General features: G+C 36.6%; 2 protein-coding genes across 2 annotated transcripts; one reads left to right on the top strand and one right to left on the bottom strand.

Annotated features, from left to right (window-relative positions):
- Positions 1-147: 147 nt before the first annotated feature.
- On the top strand, positions 148-8,751 carry LOC124636956 (general transcription and DNA repair factor IIH helicase subunit XPD). The gene is made up of 19 exons (XM_047173254.1): positions 148-256; positions 352-451; positions 772-869; positions 1,826-1,982; positions 2,370-2,472; positions 2,796-2,926; positions 3,063-3,283; positions 3,554-3,687; positions 3,945-4,061; positions 4,450-4,690; positions 4,988-5,055; positions 5,241-5,344; positions 5,701-5,799; positions 6,133-6,220; positions 6,448-6,539; positions 6,852-7,028; positions 7,421-7,491; positions 7,769-7,907; positions 8,317-8,751. Exons 1-19 carry the CDS (start codon positions 252-254, stop codon positions 8,452-8,454), a joined length of 2,283 nt encoding a protein of 760 aa, XP_047029210.1. The 5' UTR covers positions 148-251; the 3' UTR covers positions 8,455-8,751.
- A 48-nt stretch (positions 8,752-8,799) lies between these two features.
- LOC124636957 (m7GpppN-mRNA hydrolase) lies at positions 8,800-12,280 on the bottom strand. Its single transcript, XM_047173255.1, has 4 exons — positions 12,077-12,280; positions 11,357-11,519; positions 10,011-10,229; positions 8,800-9,739 (listed from the first exon to the last, which is right to left on the bottom strand). Exons 1-4 carry the CDS (start codon positions 12,148-12,150, stop codon positions 8,906-8,908), a joined length of 1,290 nt encoding a protein of 429 aa, XP_047029211.1. The 5' UTR covers positions 12,151-12,280; the 3' UTR covers positions 8,800-8,905.
- Positions 12,281-12,782: the final 502 nt, after the last annotated feature.

Raw genomic sequence — 12,782 nt, 5'->3', positions numbered from 1 at the left:
AACATTTACTTAAAATTTAACACTTCCTTAATTTCGATGTACATATTTACTGATATATTTGTTTCATTAAATAATTAAAGAGAGAAATTCGTAATTTCATTTCTGGACGCAACTGTCATCATTGCAGTTTTTTTTGCTTATAATTTTTCTGTCAAGTCAAGTCAAAACTTCAAAAAGTCCGAAAGCCGATGCCGTTCGCGATTTGATAAATTTTGCAAATAAACAATAAAAAATAAGGTTTATTCTTCGTCATGAAGTACGTAAAGGCTCCTGCATAAAGTGCAATAACTACTGTATTGAAATAAAAGTGATAAATAAGTTTAAATCTTGTGCTTTTTATATTGTTTACAGGCTCACAGTGGACGGTCTTCTTGTTTATTTCCCGTATGATTACATTTATCCGGAACAGTATGCTTATATGTTGGAATTAAAGAGAGCTCTCGACGCTAAAGTGAGTAATTATTTAAATAAAATTATTATTCTTCGTTCAAATCATTCATATGGATAAACTTCTATGAGTATTTATGGAAACCAAATGTGACTGTATATAATATGGTCTCTATGATGTCCAGGGCTATGAATGGTACATGAAATTGTATTTAAAGAATTATCGACTGCTTTGTTAAGAGTTTTCACTCAATAATTCAGAATACAATCATCCCAATAGTATTTGAGGTTAAGTACTGACTATAAACAACAAACAAGACTAAACAGGTTCATAAGCATGAAGGTTGAAGTAAGGTGCAATTTATGACTTTTATGATATTACAGGGCCATGGACTCCTGGAGATGCCTTCAGGAACTGGAAAAACAATCTCGCTTCTGTCTTTGATTGTTGCGTACATGATACAAAATCCTCACCATGTCAGGTATTGAATCATAAGATAAGCATCAGTTGTTTGCAAGACTTCATCTCTATAATACAAAAACACAACTTTTCTTAATAATAGAGTAAGAATAAAAATAAAATCTTGAGGGTCTTTTATAGGGTCCTTACCTTACCCTTTACGTTGACTGAAAAATCAGTATAATTACTTACAATCAACGTTATTATTACTGCAGGATCTATTTAATTAAAAAAAATGTAAAAATAATGTAAAGGAGATGGCCAAAAAAACACCCAGAGTCGACAGGAACTTCATATGTATGATTGGATTCAGTATAATTTGTGGATTTTAAAAAGTATTTCAAATCATCTAAAAACCCTGGGGTTCTCTTTTTATAACGTTTTTTCGATCAAGATTTTAGTTCACAAAAAAGTTTACTTTTACTGTTTGATGTTCGTTAGAAGTTGAATGCAGACTCGTGATTGGACCGTTTTGCATTGCTAAGTCATTTGTTATATTTGACAATGTCACATGGCGCGATTTTCAAAGACAATTTCTCCAAAAACATATCATAGCCAGTTGTGAAGGTTGCATGTAACTGTGAAACCTCTCCAAGTAGGTAAGGTCGGTGCTTAATCGTATCTGGAGTGGTTAAATACAAGACCTTTTAATCACTAGGCCAACTCTGAAACTATGGGGATATTACTAGTGGCTTGTATAATGTTAGTTTACTTTGCTTTTTTATGTCCTTTGATGTTAATAATCTTTAAAATCAACATATATTCAACATAACCTATTTTTGCGATAGTATGAAATAGCTCCTAAACCCCATGGATATCAGTCTGGATTTTTTGGCACCATCAAAGGTGTATCATAAAGAACCTATTGGTAACCATTTCATTGCTGTCGATTCTGGGTTTTTTTTCTATGAAAATTTGGCCATCTCCTTTTAAACATATTTAATTTCAAAATATTTAGACTTACCATGAATATTTCAGAAAACTCATCTACTGTTCTCGTACGGTGCCAGAAATAGAGAAGGTTCTGGAAGAATTGAAGAATCTGTTCAAGTACTATGAGAAGTCCCAGGAAGAAAAGCCTAGTCTCACTGGTGTTGTTCTGACTTCCAGGAAGAACCTCTGTATACATCCTGATGTGAGTGTTGCTTATTTGAAATATTATTTTCTGTGTCATTGACATTTATTTATAGGACTTTTGCTACAACTGGGCCCATTTGTTGAAGGATTATTCAAACACTAAATATCTGCAAAAATTCTTTATTTTATTAAAGGAGAAATAAATAGTAGCACAGGTTACAATGGCATAATCTAACATCATGCCTTTGCCATCAAGCCATCAGAGTTAGGACCTATGCAGGTCATGTTTTTTAAGCGCACTGATGACCCTCATATCTCACAATGCAAACAACTACAAACGTTGTAGGATAAAAGCATAGTTTAAAAAACGTGGTATGCATAGGCTCTTACTTAGTCCTAAAATTAGATACACTTAATTTATGGACCAAACTTGTTTTTTCCATAGGTGTCCAGGGAGAGAGAAGGCAAGCTAGTAGATGGAAAATGCCACTCATTAACAGCCAGCTACATTAGAGACAGACATGAAACAGATACATCTGTACCTATTTGTAAGTTGTGAACCGGATATTAAGGCTCAAGTTTACCATCAACATAAACATCAGTTTTCTTAAAACAACAGTTTACAATGAACTTTAGCAAACAGTTTAGTGTAGTGATCCTTAGTATTGCTGTTAAAATTAATCACAAGCCACCAAATCAAGACTATGTTTTGCCACAAGCTATTTCTGCCCACTGTTTGACTAAAATATTTGACTAGTATTACTTCTGCCTACAGTTCTTACAAAATATCTTGGCGAGCCTTCTCACGCGCAAAAATATCAGCTTTTAATATAAACCTGTTTTATATTAATTGTTTTGGGACTGTTTCCAGGTCAGTTCTATGAAGGTTTCAACCGCGAAGGCAAAGAGTCTATGTTGCCCTACGGCGTTTACACAATAGACGACTTAAAACAATATGGCGCCGACAGGAATTGGTGTCCATACTTCTTGTCCAGATTTGCTGTAAGTTTGAATTTTCCTAATTAAAATAATTTAGTATTGACTACTTAGTTATTATCTAATTATCAAGATATTTATGACACAAAAAACTAACTCAGTAACACATATACCCTGAATAATTTCAACACTTTTTCATCAGATTATCCATGCAGAAATTGTGGTCTACTCCTACCACTACCTCCTAGACCCGAAGATAGCTGAAGTGGTCTCCAAAGAACTAAACAAGGAGGCTGTGGTAGTCTTTGATGAGGCCCATAACATTGATAATGTGTGCATAGACTCGCTCAGTGTCAAGATCACGAGACGGACTATAGATAGGAGCACTTTGGCATTACAGCAGTTAGAGAAAACTGTTGCTCAGTAAGTACACAGTATATTTAACTATTCATTCCTTTTTTCTTCTTTTTTATTAACACACTTATATTAGCTTCACTTGTAGCTAACTATGTATGTAAGAAAATCTTGAAATCTTAATTTCACCCATTTCCCGGTCTTCGATTAGGATGACATTTTGCACACGCTCTGATTTCTAGCTAAGAAACGTCATTACAAATGCAACATGGCGGCCATTATTTCTGAAGGGTAGTTAAGAAGTTTACTCAACAGTACAATTTCTGAACTTTCCCATAGAATCCGCGAGGCAGACGCAGCACGACTGACAGTAGAATACGAGCAAATGGTTGAAGGATTACGTCTGGCTGCCGTGCAGAGGGAAACCGACGCTGTGCTCGGCAACCCTATACTGCCGGATGATGTGTTGAATGGTAAGCTGGGAACATATCTTGAAAATTCTGTCACTGTTCGAAAGCTACACTAGCCCCCCGAGTGATATACGCTAAATTGTATCCAGGTACTCAAAGTATGTAGTTCCCCAGTCGTGGATTCACTTGAATTCAAATTCTTTTAATTTTGGTACATGAGTGAGTATATAAGAAAGCACATGGGGGTTTGCATAGGAGTAGGTACATATGGGTACTTTGTTTAAAAGACGGATTTTCATTTGTGATTCTTATCTTTACAGAGGTTGTCCCAGGAAATATCAGGAATGCAGAACACTTTCTCAGTTTCTTGAAGAGGTTTATAGAATACATTAAGACTAGGTTAAGGATACAACACGTTGTACAGGAATCTCCGGCGGGTAAGTTTCTATAATTTAAGAAAATAGTATTGACTAATTTATATCTTGGTTTGGGCCCTTGAAATAGCTTTCATAGATACTGTAACATTTGCACACGATCAATTGATTATTATTTTTACATGCTAGATTTTGTAGATCTTTCATTACTTTACACTTTACAAAAATACAATTTTGCAAAAGTATCTAATATACATTGAGATGGAAAAGAAATCACTTTTGATTCAATACGCTTTAGTTTCTATATTTTTTTTTATGTTTCGACTATCTCTGACTGAACTCTTAAACAGGTGAACCAATATAGATGCAGTATTCTTATTTATTTCAAATTAAGTTTTTTTTTTATAATAAGGGCAACATCTTTTTTAAATTTCCTCTTCTCAATTCACAGGTTTCCTAAAAGACGTACAATCTCGGGTCTGCATAGAGCGGAAACCACTACGCTTTTGTGCCAGTCGTCTCACCTCCCTCATGAAGACGTTAGAAATCCCCGACCCGTCTAATTTCGCGTCGCTAACTCTTATAACGCATCTGGCAACACTGGTGTCTACTTATACTAAGGGATTCACGATTATTATAGAGCCTTTTGATGATAAGACGCCGACTGTTTCCAATCCGATTTTGCATTTCTCGTGAGTATACTTTTGTTGATTTTGGCTTTGGATAAGAATATGGTTAATAGTGTTGATATATTGCATCTTATTACAAAACGTGGTTCTTAACAAGTACCGGCTTTAGTACAAGGTATAAACCATCGTCTCGAAATACTTTTGCAGTCCTAGTTTCATAATACGGTTGTGTTTGTTATGCAAGCAATACTTTATTTTATGTAATAATAATAAGACCACATAGTAATTTAAAAAATTAAATGTAGTAAATATTTTCATTAAAAAGTATAACATAGTAAAACAGGTACAATTATTTTTCAGATGCATGGATTCCTCAATAGCCATGCGACCAGTATTTGCTAGGTTTCAATCTGTGATCATTACTTCAGGTTAGTTTTAACTGGAAAATGCCATTTAACTATAACGATAACCAAACCATAGCCACTTGTCGTCAAATTGACAGTCATAGGACAAATAGGTTGGGTAAATGTTGGTAATCGTTATAGACAAATAGTGCAACCCAACCTAAAATTTTCAAAACTGATCAATGTTACAAATAAATACTTTTTTTCAGGAACATTATCACCTTTAGACATGTACCCAAAGATATTAGATTTCAACCCCGTGGTGATGAGTTCATTCACCATGACGCTAGCTAGACCCTGTATATTGCCTATGGTAAGAAAATTATAAAATATAGTTGAACCGGCTTCCAGTCTAACCGGATGCATCTGAGAACTAGTGTTTTACAAGTAGCTACTGCCTATCTGACCTCCTCAACGCGGTTAAGCAATACCAAATACCCCTTTGTAAGACAGGTTAGCCCATATTACTATTTACCATCACAGTTAATTCAAAATTAATTGTAATTGATTTTATAATTTAATCTGTAATTTTGAACAATATCCGAAATATCGATAGATTGATAACACTATGATTCCAGAATATCGACATCAGTTGAGATGAAATTAAACCTATTGCCTTATATTTCAGTTTATTTTGAGTAGCTCTGTGATAACTAAGTTTGTTTGCAGATAGTGTCAAAAGGCAGTGATCAGGTAGCTATATCGTCCAAATACGAGACACGAGAAGATGTGGCCGTTATTAGGAATTATGGACAGTTACTTGTTGAGGTAAGTTCCAGAAATAGTATTAAAATTAATTGTGTAAAAACTTAAAATAAAGAAGCCACAAAAGATTAGTTGAAGTCTAAAATTGGTTGCATATGGCAAATAAGAAAATATTGATGAAGCCTTAATCGATTTAAATTCAATGAATTCAATAAAAAATAAAAACTTTGAACTAATATTATAAAGACGGACATTGTTTCTTTCTTTGTACACTAAATTCCCCGGGATCCGGGTGAAACCACGAAAAAGCTAGTGTTCAATATGTATTAATCGATTTAAATCGGATTCATTCAACTAAGATGGAGATATGATATGAAATGTATCTAATTATTACAGATTTCAGCGTCTGTACCGGACGGCGTGGTTTGTTTCTTCACGTCCTATTTGTATTTAGAGAGTGTCGTCGGCGCCTGGTATGATCAAGGTAACATATAACATTCCTTTACAATTAATTATAATTGTAGAAAAATGTTTAAGTAAGTTTATTCATTTGTACATCAGATAGATTTAAGTTTAAAGCGGTTGAATGTTTAGCACTCTGGCTTCTTTAATTTAGATTTTCAATTCTGGAAAAAACCTTATGGAAGGCTAAGAATACTCTATTTTTTTTCTAATATTATTATTAACTGAAAAATTATAAAAATTGTGCAGGTGTGGTGGCGAGCTTGCAGCGACACAAACTGTTGTTCATCGAAACTCAAGACTCCGCTGAAACTAGCTTCGCGCTTATTAATTACATAAAGGTGAATTGTTATAGCATTAACATTAAATACAATTATAAGAAGTGGAGTATGTTTAACCATTCCTAGATGTTTCTTTGTTTATGTTAGGATCTATCCTTTCTCCCTAACCAACCAAAAACTACTAAGTTTTTTTTTATACAGTTACTGTAAAACTTTTAATCTTCTCTAGTTTACATCGATATTATATGGTATCGAGCGAGTCGATTATTTAGCTATCTCTCTTGTTTTCTTTTTGATTATTTTTTTAAGTGCGCCATGTTTTTCACCTTAATGTTAACTCTTTGCTTTATACCGATGACTTTACCTCCACAGGCATGTGAAAGTGGTCGCGGCGCAGTACTACTATCAGTGGCTCGTGGCAAGGTGTCTGAAGGCGTGGACTTCGACCATCATCTCGGCCGAGCTGTACTCATGTTCGGCATACCCTATGTCTTTACGCAGAGCAGGATACTTAAAGCCAGGCTGGATTATCTTAGAGACCAGTTTCAGGTAATAATTCTTTAAATTAAGTGTCAAAAAAGTCTTAAGAATAAAGCTGTAAGGTGTATTTTTCATTACCAAATTGGCTCAAGATGACTCAAGAAGTGGATTGACTCAAGAAGGCTGAACCGATTCGGCCGTAAATTGCTGGGGAGGTGAACCACTTTAATTCCCCTCTGAGTACGGGAAGTAATTCCCTCAACACGTGACTTGAGCTGAACTGTTTTATGATAACTATATATTCTACTTTTCTAATGAAATTAACGATGATTAACGCTCAATCCTTCTCTCTTCTGTTCTCTCTGTGTGAGAGGCGGCCTGTGCCGGTGACCATCTCTCCCCTCGATATATTTTTAACACATATAATTTTGAATAGGTACGCAATGTATTGTTTATTACAGATACGTGAGAACGATTTCCTGACATTCGATGCGATGCGTCACGCTGCGCAGTGCGTTGGCCGAGTATTGCGGTAAGTTTAACTATAATTTAAGGCTGCCTGCCCACGTCCGACTTTTTTGTAGAACAGATTAATCAGCCCAACTTTTTGTAGTACTTCTTTCAAGAATTTTCAGGCCGACTATTTGTAGGACGTGTGCGTTGCACTATTGCTATCAGTGTGTTCTATTTTTCTACTATAAAAAATCGGTCACCGATTATCGAACGCCTAAACCTTAGTACCAACTTAGTACCTACGCTAAATTGAACGCTTTGCACCTTTTCTTAAAAACCTGTTTGTTAACTTGCAGTGGTAAAACCGACTACGGTATAATGATATTCGCGGACAAGCGGTTCAGCCGCGCGGACAAGCGGACCAAGCTGCCGCGATGGATACAGGAACACTTGAAGGACTCCCTCTGTAATCTCAGCACTGAGGAGGCTGTGCAGGTAATATTCGTTTGTAGTTTTGAACCATATTTTGGTCTTAAAAAGGAAAGATTGTTTTATATGTTTGTTTGTACCCTAAACGCTCCGTAACTACTTACTACTGCTGGGAAGATACAATTCCCCGGTTGACGACTTAGCTATATTTTGTCTAGATACGGGAAGTAGTTCTACAGGACGCAACATATAAAACTCCTAGCTGTGGTGTAGTATTAGTGCAGAACAAAGGCTATGAAACGAAATTCTTACATCATTGCAAAAGGCAATTATAAAAGATTTGAGGAAGTAGGAGTTATCAGATCAATAAGTTATTTTTCACTTATCACCAAGCACAGTTCATAACATTTAGTTAGAAATAACATGATATACGATGAGCACTGCTTAACCCTTAACATTATTTAATTCTTCCCAGATCTGCAAACGCTGGCTCCGTCAGATGGCGCAGCCTTTCACGCGCGAAGATCAACTCGGGGTCTCTCTGCTTACCTTGCAGCAGTTACAATCTCAGGAACAACAGGACAAGATAGAGAAACAAGTCATACAGAAGTGAAGAGAGAGATCATATTTATGTGATATACTGGGGGATCAGAAGAAAATGGGAAAAGTTTAGAAGATGGGATCTTGCTGAAATGTGGATCTAACATTCAGTTTTGTTACAAAGTTTTCTTCCATCAAACATGCTTAGAGCAACATGAGGATTTATGAAAGCTCATCTGGCTAACTTTCCTCAAGTTGAACTTGGGACAACAAAAATTGTAAGGCTAGACCAGATAATATACAGTCCTGGATGTTTTATAACTCTGTAAATATTTTTTTCATGTATTCAGAAATAAATTGTATTTTTGAATTTGATCTCTTTTATTGAAGTTAGTTAGTTTCCAATAAAACAACAATATAAATCTGCTTTGTAACTTTATATAATTACAAAATAAAGTCAAAAATATCGAAGTAGGAAGTCAACGTGATCTACGAATTAGAGCCAAAATTACGTCTCCTTACGCTCAAGTAAGGCAATCCAGTATAGCACGTCTGTCAAACTTGAAGTTAGCCCACGACGGAGCCACGAAGTTAAAGAACACATTATCATCAGGATACTCGTTCTTAGTATTATTATTATCCTGTACTGGAGAAAAGCTGTTGTTCGCTTGAGTATTCTGTGGTGTAAACAACTGTCGCTTAGCAACCTTCCTGTCCTTTCTAGAACTATTTTGATTTGGAGTATTCTTGGCCCCACTGCCGTGGCTGTTTCCATGGCTATTCCCGTGGCTGTTGCCATGACTGTTGCTGTGGCTATGGCCATGGCCATTACCTTGACCATTCCCATGTCCGTTCGTATGACCATTGCCATGGCCATTCCCATTGGAATTACCATGATTCTTGAATGGTTTGGGTGCCGAAATATTCAGCTGCTGATATTCCTGTATTTCGTTCTGCAGACCCTGAGAGATGCCTTTGCCTTTAGTCTTGTTTGTAGAAGACGATTCAATGTCTCCCATAGACTTGTGGCGCGTTCTTCGAGTGTTAGTGAACACTTTGGAGTTTCTTTCTGCTACCCAGCGTCTCATGCGTTTCACAAATGGTAGTACCATGAAGAAAGCGTTGGGACTTACACCCATCTTAAGCTTAGGCGTCATATCTTTCTTATTAGCGGGCAGATCGGCCAGTGGGAACCACTCGCAGGCCTTAATCTCATTTCTTGTTCTTGGCTGGAATTTGGTGTCTCTAGGAATGTAACCGATAATGTATAGGCGGACAATTTGTTCGTGAATTATAGCTTCTATGTAGTCATGCTTGTTTATCAGTTTGCTGATGTCGAAGCCTGTTTCTTCAAGTACCTGGAACAAGGAAGTTTATTCAAAAGAAACTTTTTAGAGGGGTTGAATTTACTCAAATTTTACGCCTATTAGGAATAACGATTACCTACTATAACACGTTTTTTATACCACACATTAAAGTAGTGAAGTTACTTGGCTTTGAACTTGACATCAGAGAAGCATCATCTACTTTTCAATCAAACAAAAAAACTGCATTGGTTTCTTGCGCCATTGTTGTAACATTTTCATTGAATTATAGCTACAAATCAAAACAAAGCCGTAATTTACCCACCTCCCTGGCAGCACACTTCCACGGCTCCTCATCCTCATTCACCTTTCCTTTAGGGAAGCCCCAAGACGCCTTGGTCCAATAAGACTGGACCAGCAACACGTGCGTGAGGTCTGTGTCCAACAAGATGGCGCCGTATGTAGGGACGGTCTGTTTGTATTCGCGCCAGTTGTCTAGTACTGCGTCTAGACTGCTCACGTGTTCACGGAGTTGCGGGACGTGCTGGAAGGATTAATTGTAGGACTTTATAAACTAGGTCACCCAGAATGAAATACCGATTATCTTAATGCCAATTAATCGAATCGCAAATTATCCAAATCGGTTCTGAGATAGTAGCTCAGCAGTTCTATTAGGCATCGTTCAGACCAAACGTATTGTCAGCCGCTGACTGTGAGCGCGCGTTACGCAGTTTATTGCTTTTCCATATATATTGAAATTGTCGTTCACACCGAACCGACTATACGCTATTACGTCGTCTGTTGTCGCTGACTCTCAGTGGCCGATTATTTTACTACGCGACTATGCACGGCGGACGCGGATTGGCTACGCGGACGCAGTTGCCGAATAGCGGCGCTCCGCCGCGCCCGCACCGCCGCGCGCCTCGGCCGCAATACACTCGAGAAACAAACTTCAATGAGGACAGACGTGACACGTGACACCTCGCGATGTTCGACACCGAAAAGTTTATTGCAGAAGTACATTCTAGAGAATGTATTTGGAATGCGAATTCAGAAGAATTTAGTGATAGAAACTTACGAAGATGCGCTTGGGAAGACATAGCATCTGTTATGTATGAAGATTGGGGGGTTCAAATACTGAGCTCTTTTATGTGTAGAATAGTCAGCTGCTCAGCGTACGCATCTAGTGTGAACCTACACGAGCCTATTCTTTTGTTCACACATGTAGCGCATCGTACGCTATAGCTTATTGTCGGCTTGGTGAGTACGGGTACTGCAGATTGAGTCGACGTTCACACTGGGGCAGACAGTGAGTATACTCACAGTCAGCGGCGGACAATACGTTTGGTGTGAACAATCCCTTATACTTGCGAATTTTTATACTTCGCATTTTCGTTAAGGTCTGATTAGGTCGCGATTTATTCTGATCGAGTGTTCAAGTGGAGTTATTGTAGAACTGTGTTTGTTAAACTTTATAAAGGTTTATTCTAATGGGGCAGTTTGTTTTTCTTTATTTCTGGTATATGGCTGATTATCTTGATCCCGGTCCCAATTAATACTGACAATTGGCATTCTACTGTATTTTTTAAATAAAATAAAAAACCATGTGAACCTTTCAATTTCCACATGCATTTATGTAAACTTTATATTGATAATTTTATGTATACATACTTGAAAAATATGTGCCGCAAACTCTCTAATGCCACAGGGGTTCAGCCTGGTGGTTTCATCAGTGCAGTAATAATCTAAGTAGAACCAGTGCGCCAACTCTATTTGAAAACATATTCGCACCAAGTTCCCTCGGTCCTCTGGCGGTAAGTTTATTATGAAGCGGCTGGAACAAATATACAAGGGTTCTTTTTTTTATGGCAAAACTAAAAGAGTTTATATTAGTCACCAACCATAAAACCTTTACTGCAAAGCCTAACATTTTGATGTACTTTTTTTGGTATAACAAGGTTGGATCGGATTTCTTATAACAATAAATAGCACTGGTACCTTCCATATTAACAGTTTACTTTTTAAAACAATTAAATCATCAGAAATCTTACTGTTGCTCGAAATGACCTCAATATTTTGTTGAACATTTATATAACTTTCCCAGTGCTATTGTAGTGTATATCTTGTAGTATCAGATTTATTTTGTACCGTGTTTGGAATGAACGGATGCAGACTTTTATAACGTCGAAAACTTCTTGCACTAGAAAGTTATACAGTTATGCTCATGCTTCCGGCTGCGGTACCCAATTTAAAAACGGATGAATATTATAATATATCCTCCTTAACCGCATGTAAAATAGCCTCAATAAAGTAAACAACTACCGATAAATAGAGAATAAAAACAATATGTTAGTGTTATCAAAACAATTTGATCGTAAAAATACAACCTACCTGCACAGGTCATCTAAAATATCAATAGGTATAGAATGTTCGCCTTGATGTCCATTACCAGCAGTTGACCCCATCTTAAATTGTGTTATTTAGAGATTTTCTATCGTATTTTTTAGAAAAAAACAATGGAAAATTTTCTATTTTGCTGGTTTGCTTTTCTTTTGTATTGTTAAACCAATCCACAGATTGTGAAAACAAAAAATAAACCAAAAACAAGGAGTTCGTCGGGCTTCTAGATGATGTCTATGGCCGGGCCATATCCGATTCCGCAGAGCTGTGGAATATCCAAATGTATCCGAATTCGCAGCAAAATCGAAATGACAGATCAAAGAGTAAAGTAATATATAGGGAAAAGAGAGCCCACTCACGTGTTATTCTTGCAACCCAATTTGACAATGCGCCATCTTTCTCTAAATTGGCCCCGAACTACCTACATAGCTATAGCTATAAAAATATTATAATTATGCATCATATTCATAACATTTTCTATTAGGGTAAGTAGCACCATATAACTATAACATTGGTTATCGTTATAGTTACATGGTGCTACTTACCCTAATAGAAAATGTCATCGTTAATATAGTAAAAGGTCGAAGGAAAACAAATAATTATTATATATTACTTTTTATTTACGCGTGTATGCGGAATGCAAAAAACCGCCATATTGATATTATTATGATCGGTTTTGTTAAGTTATTTGGAATAC

The sequence above is a fragment of the Helicoverpa zea genome, chromosome 15 (genome assembly GCF_022581195.2).
Source record: "Helicoverpa zea isolate HzStark_Cry1AcR chromosome 15, ilHelZeax1.1, whole genome shotgun sequence".
NCBI classification, from domain to species: domain Eukaryota; kingdom Metazoa; phylum Arthropoda; class Insecta; order Lepidoptera; family Noctuidae; genus Helicoverpa; species Helicoverpa zea.
This window is presented reverse-complemented; position numbering and strand designations above follow the sequence as displayed.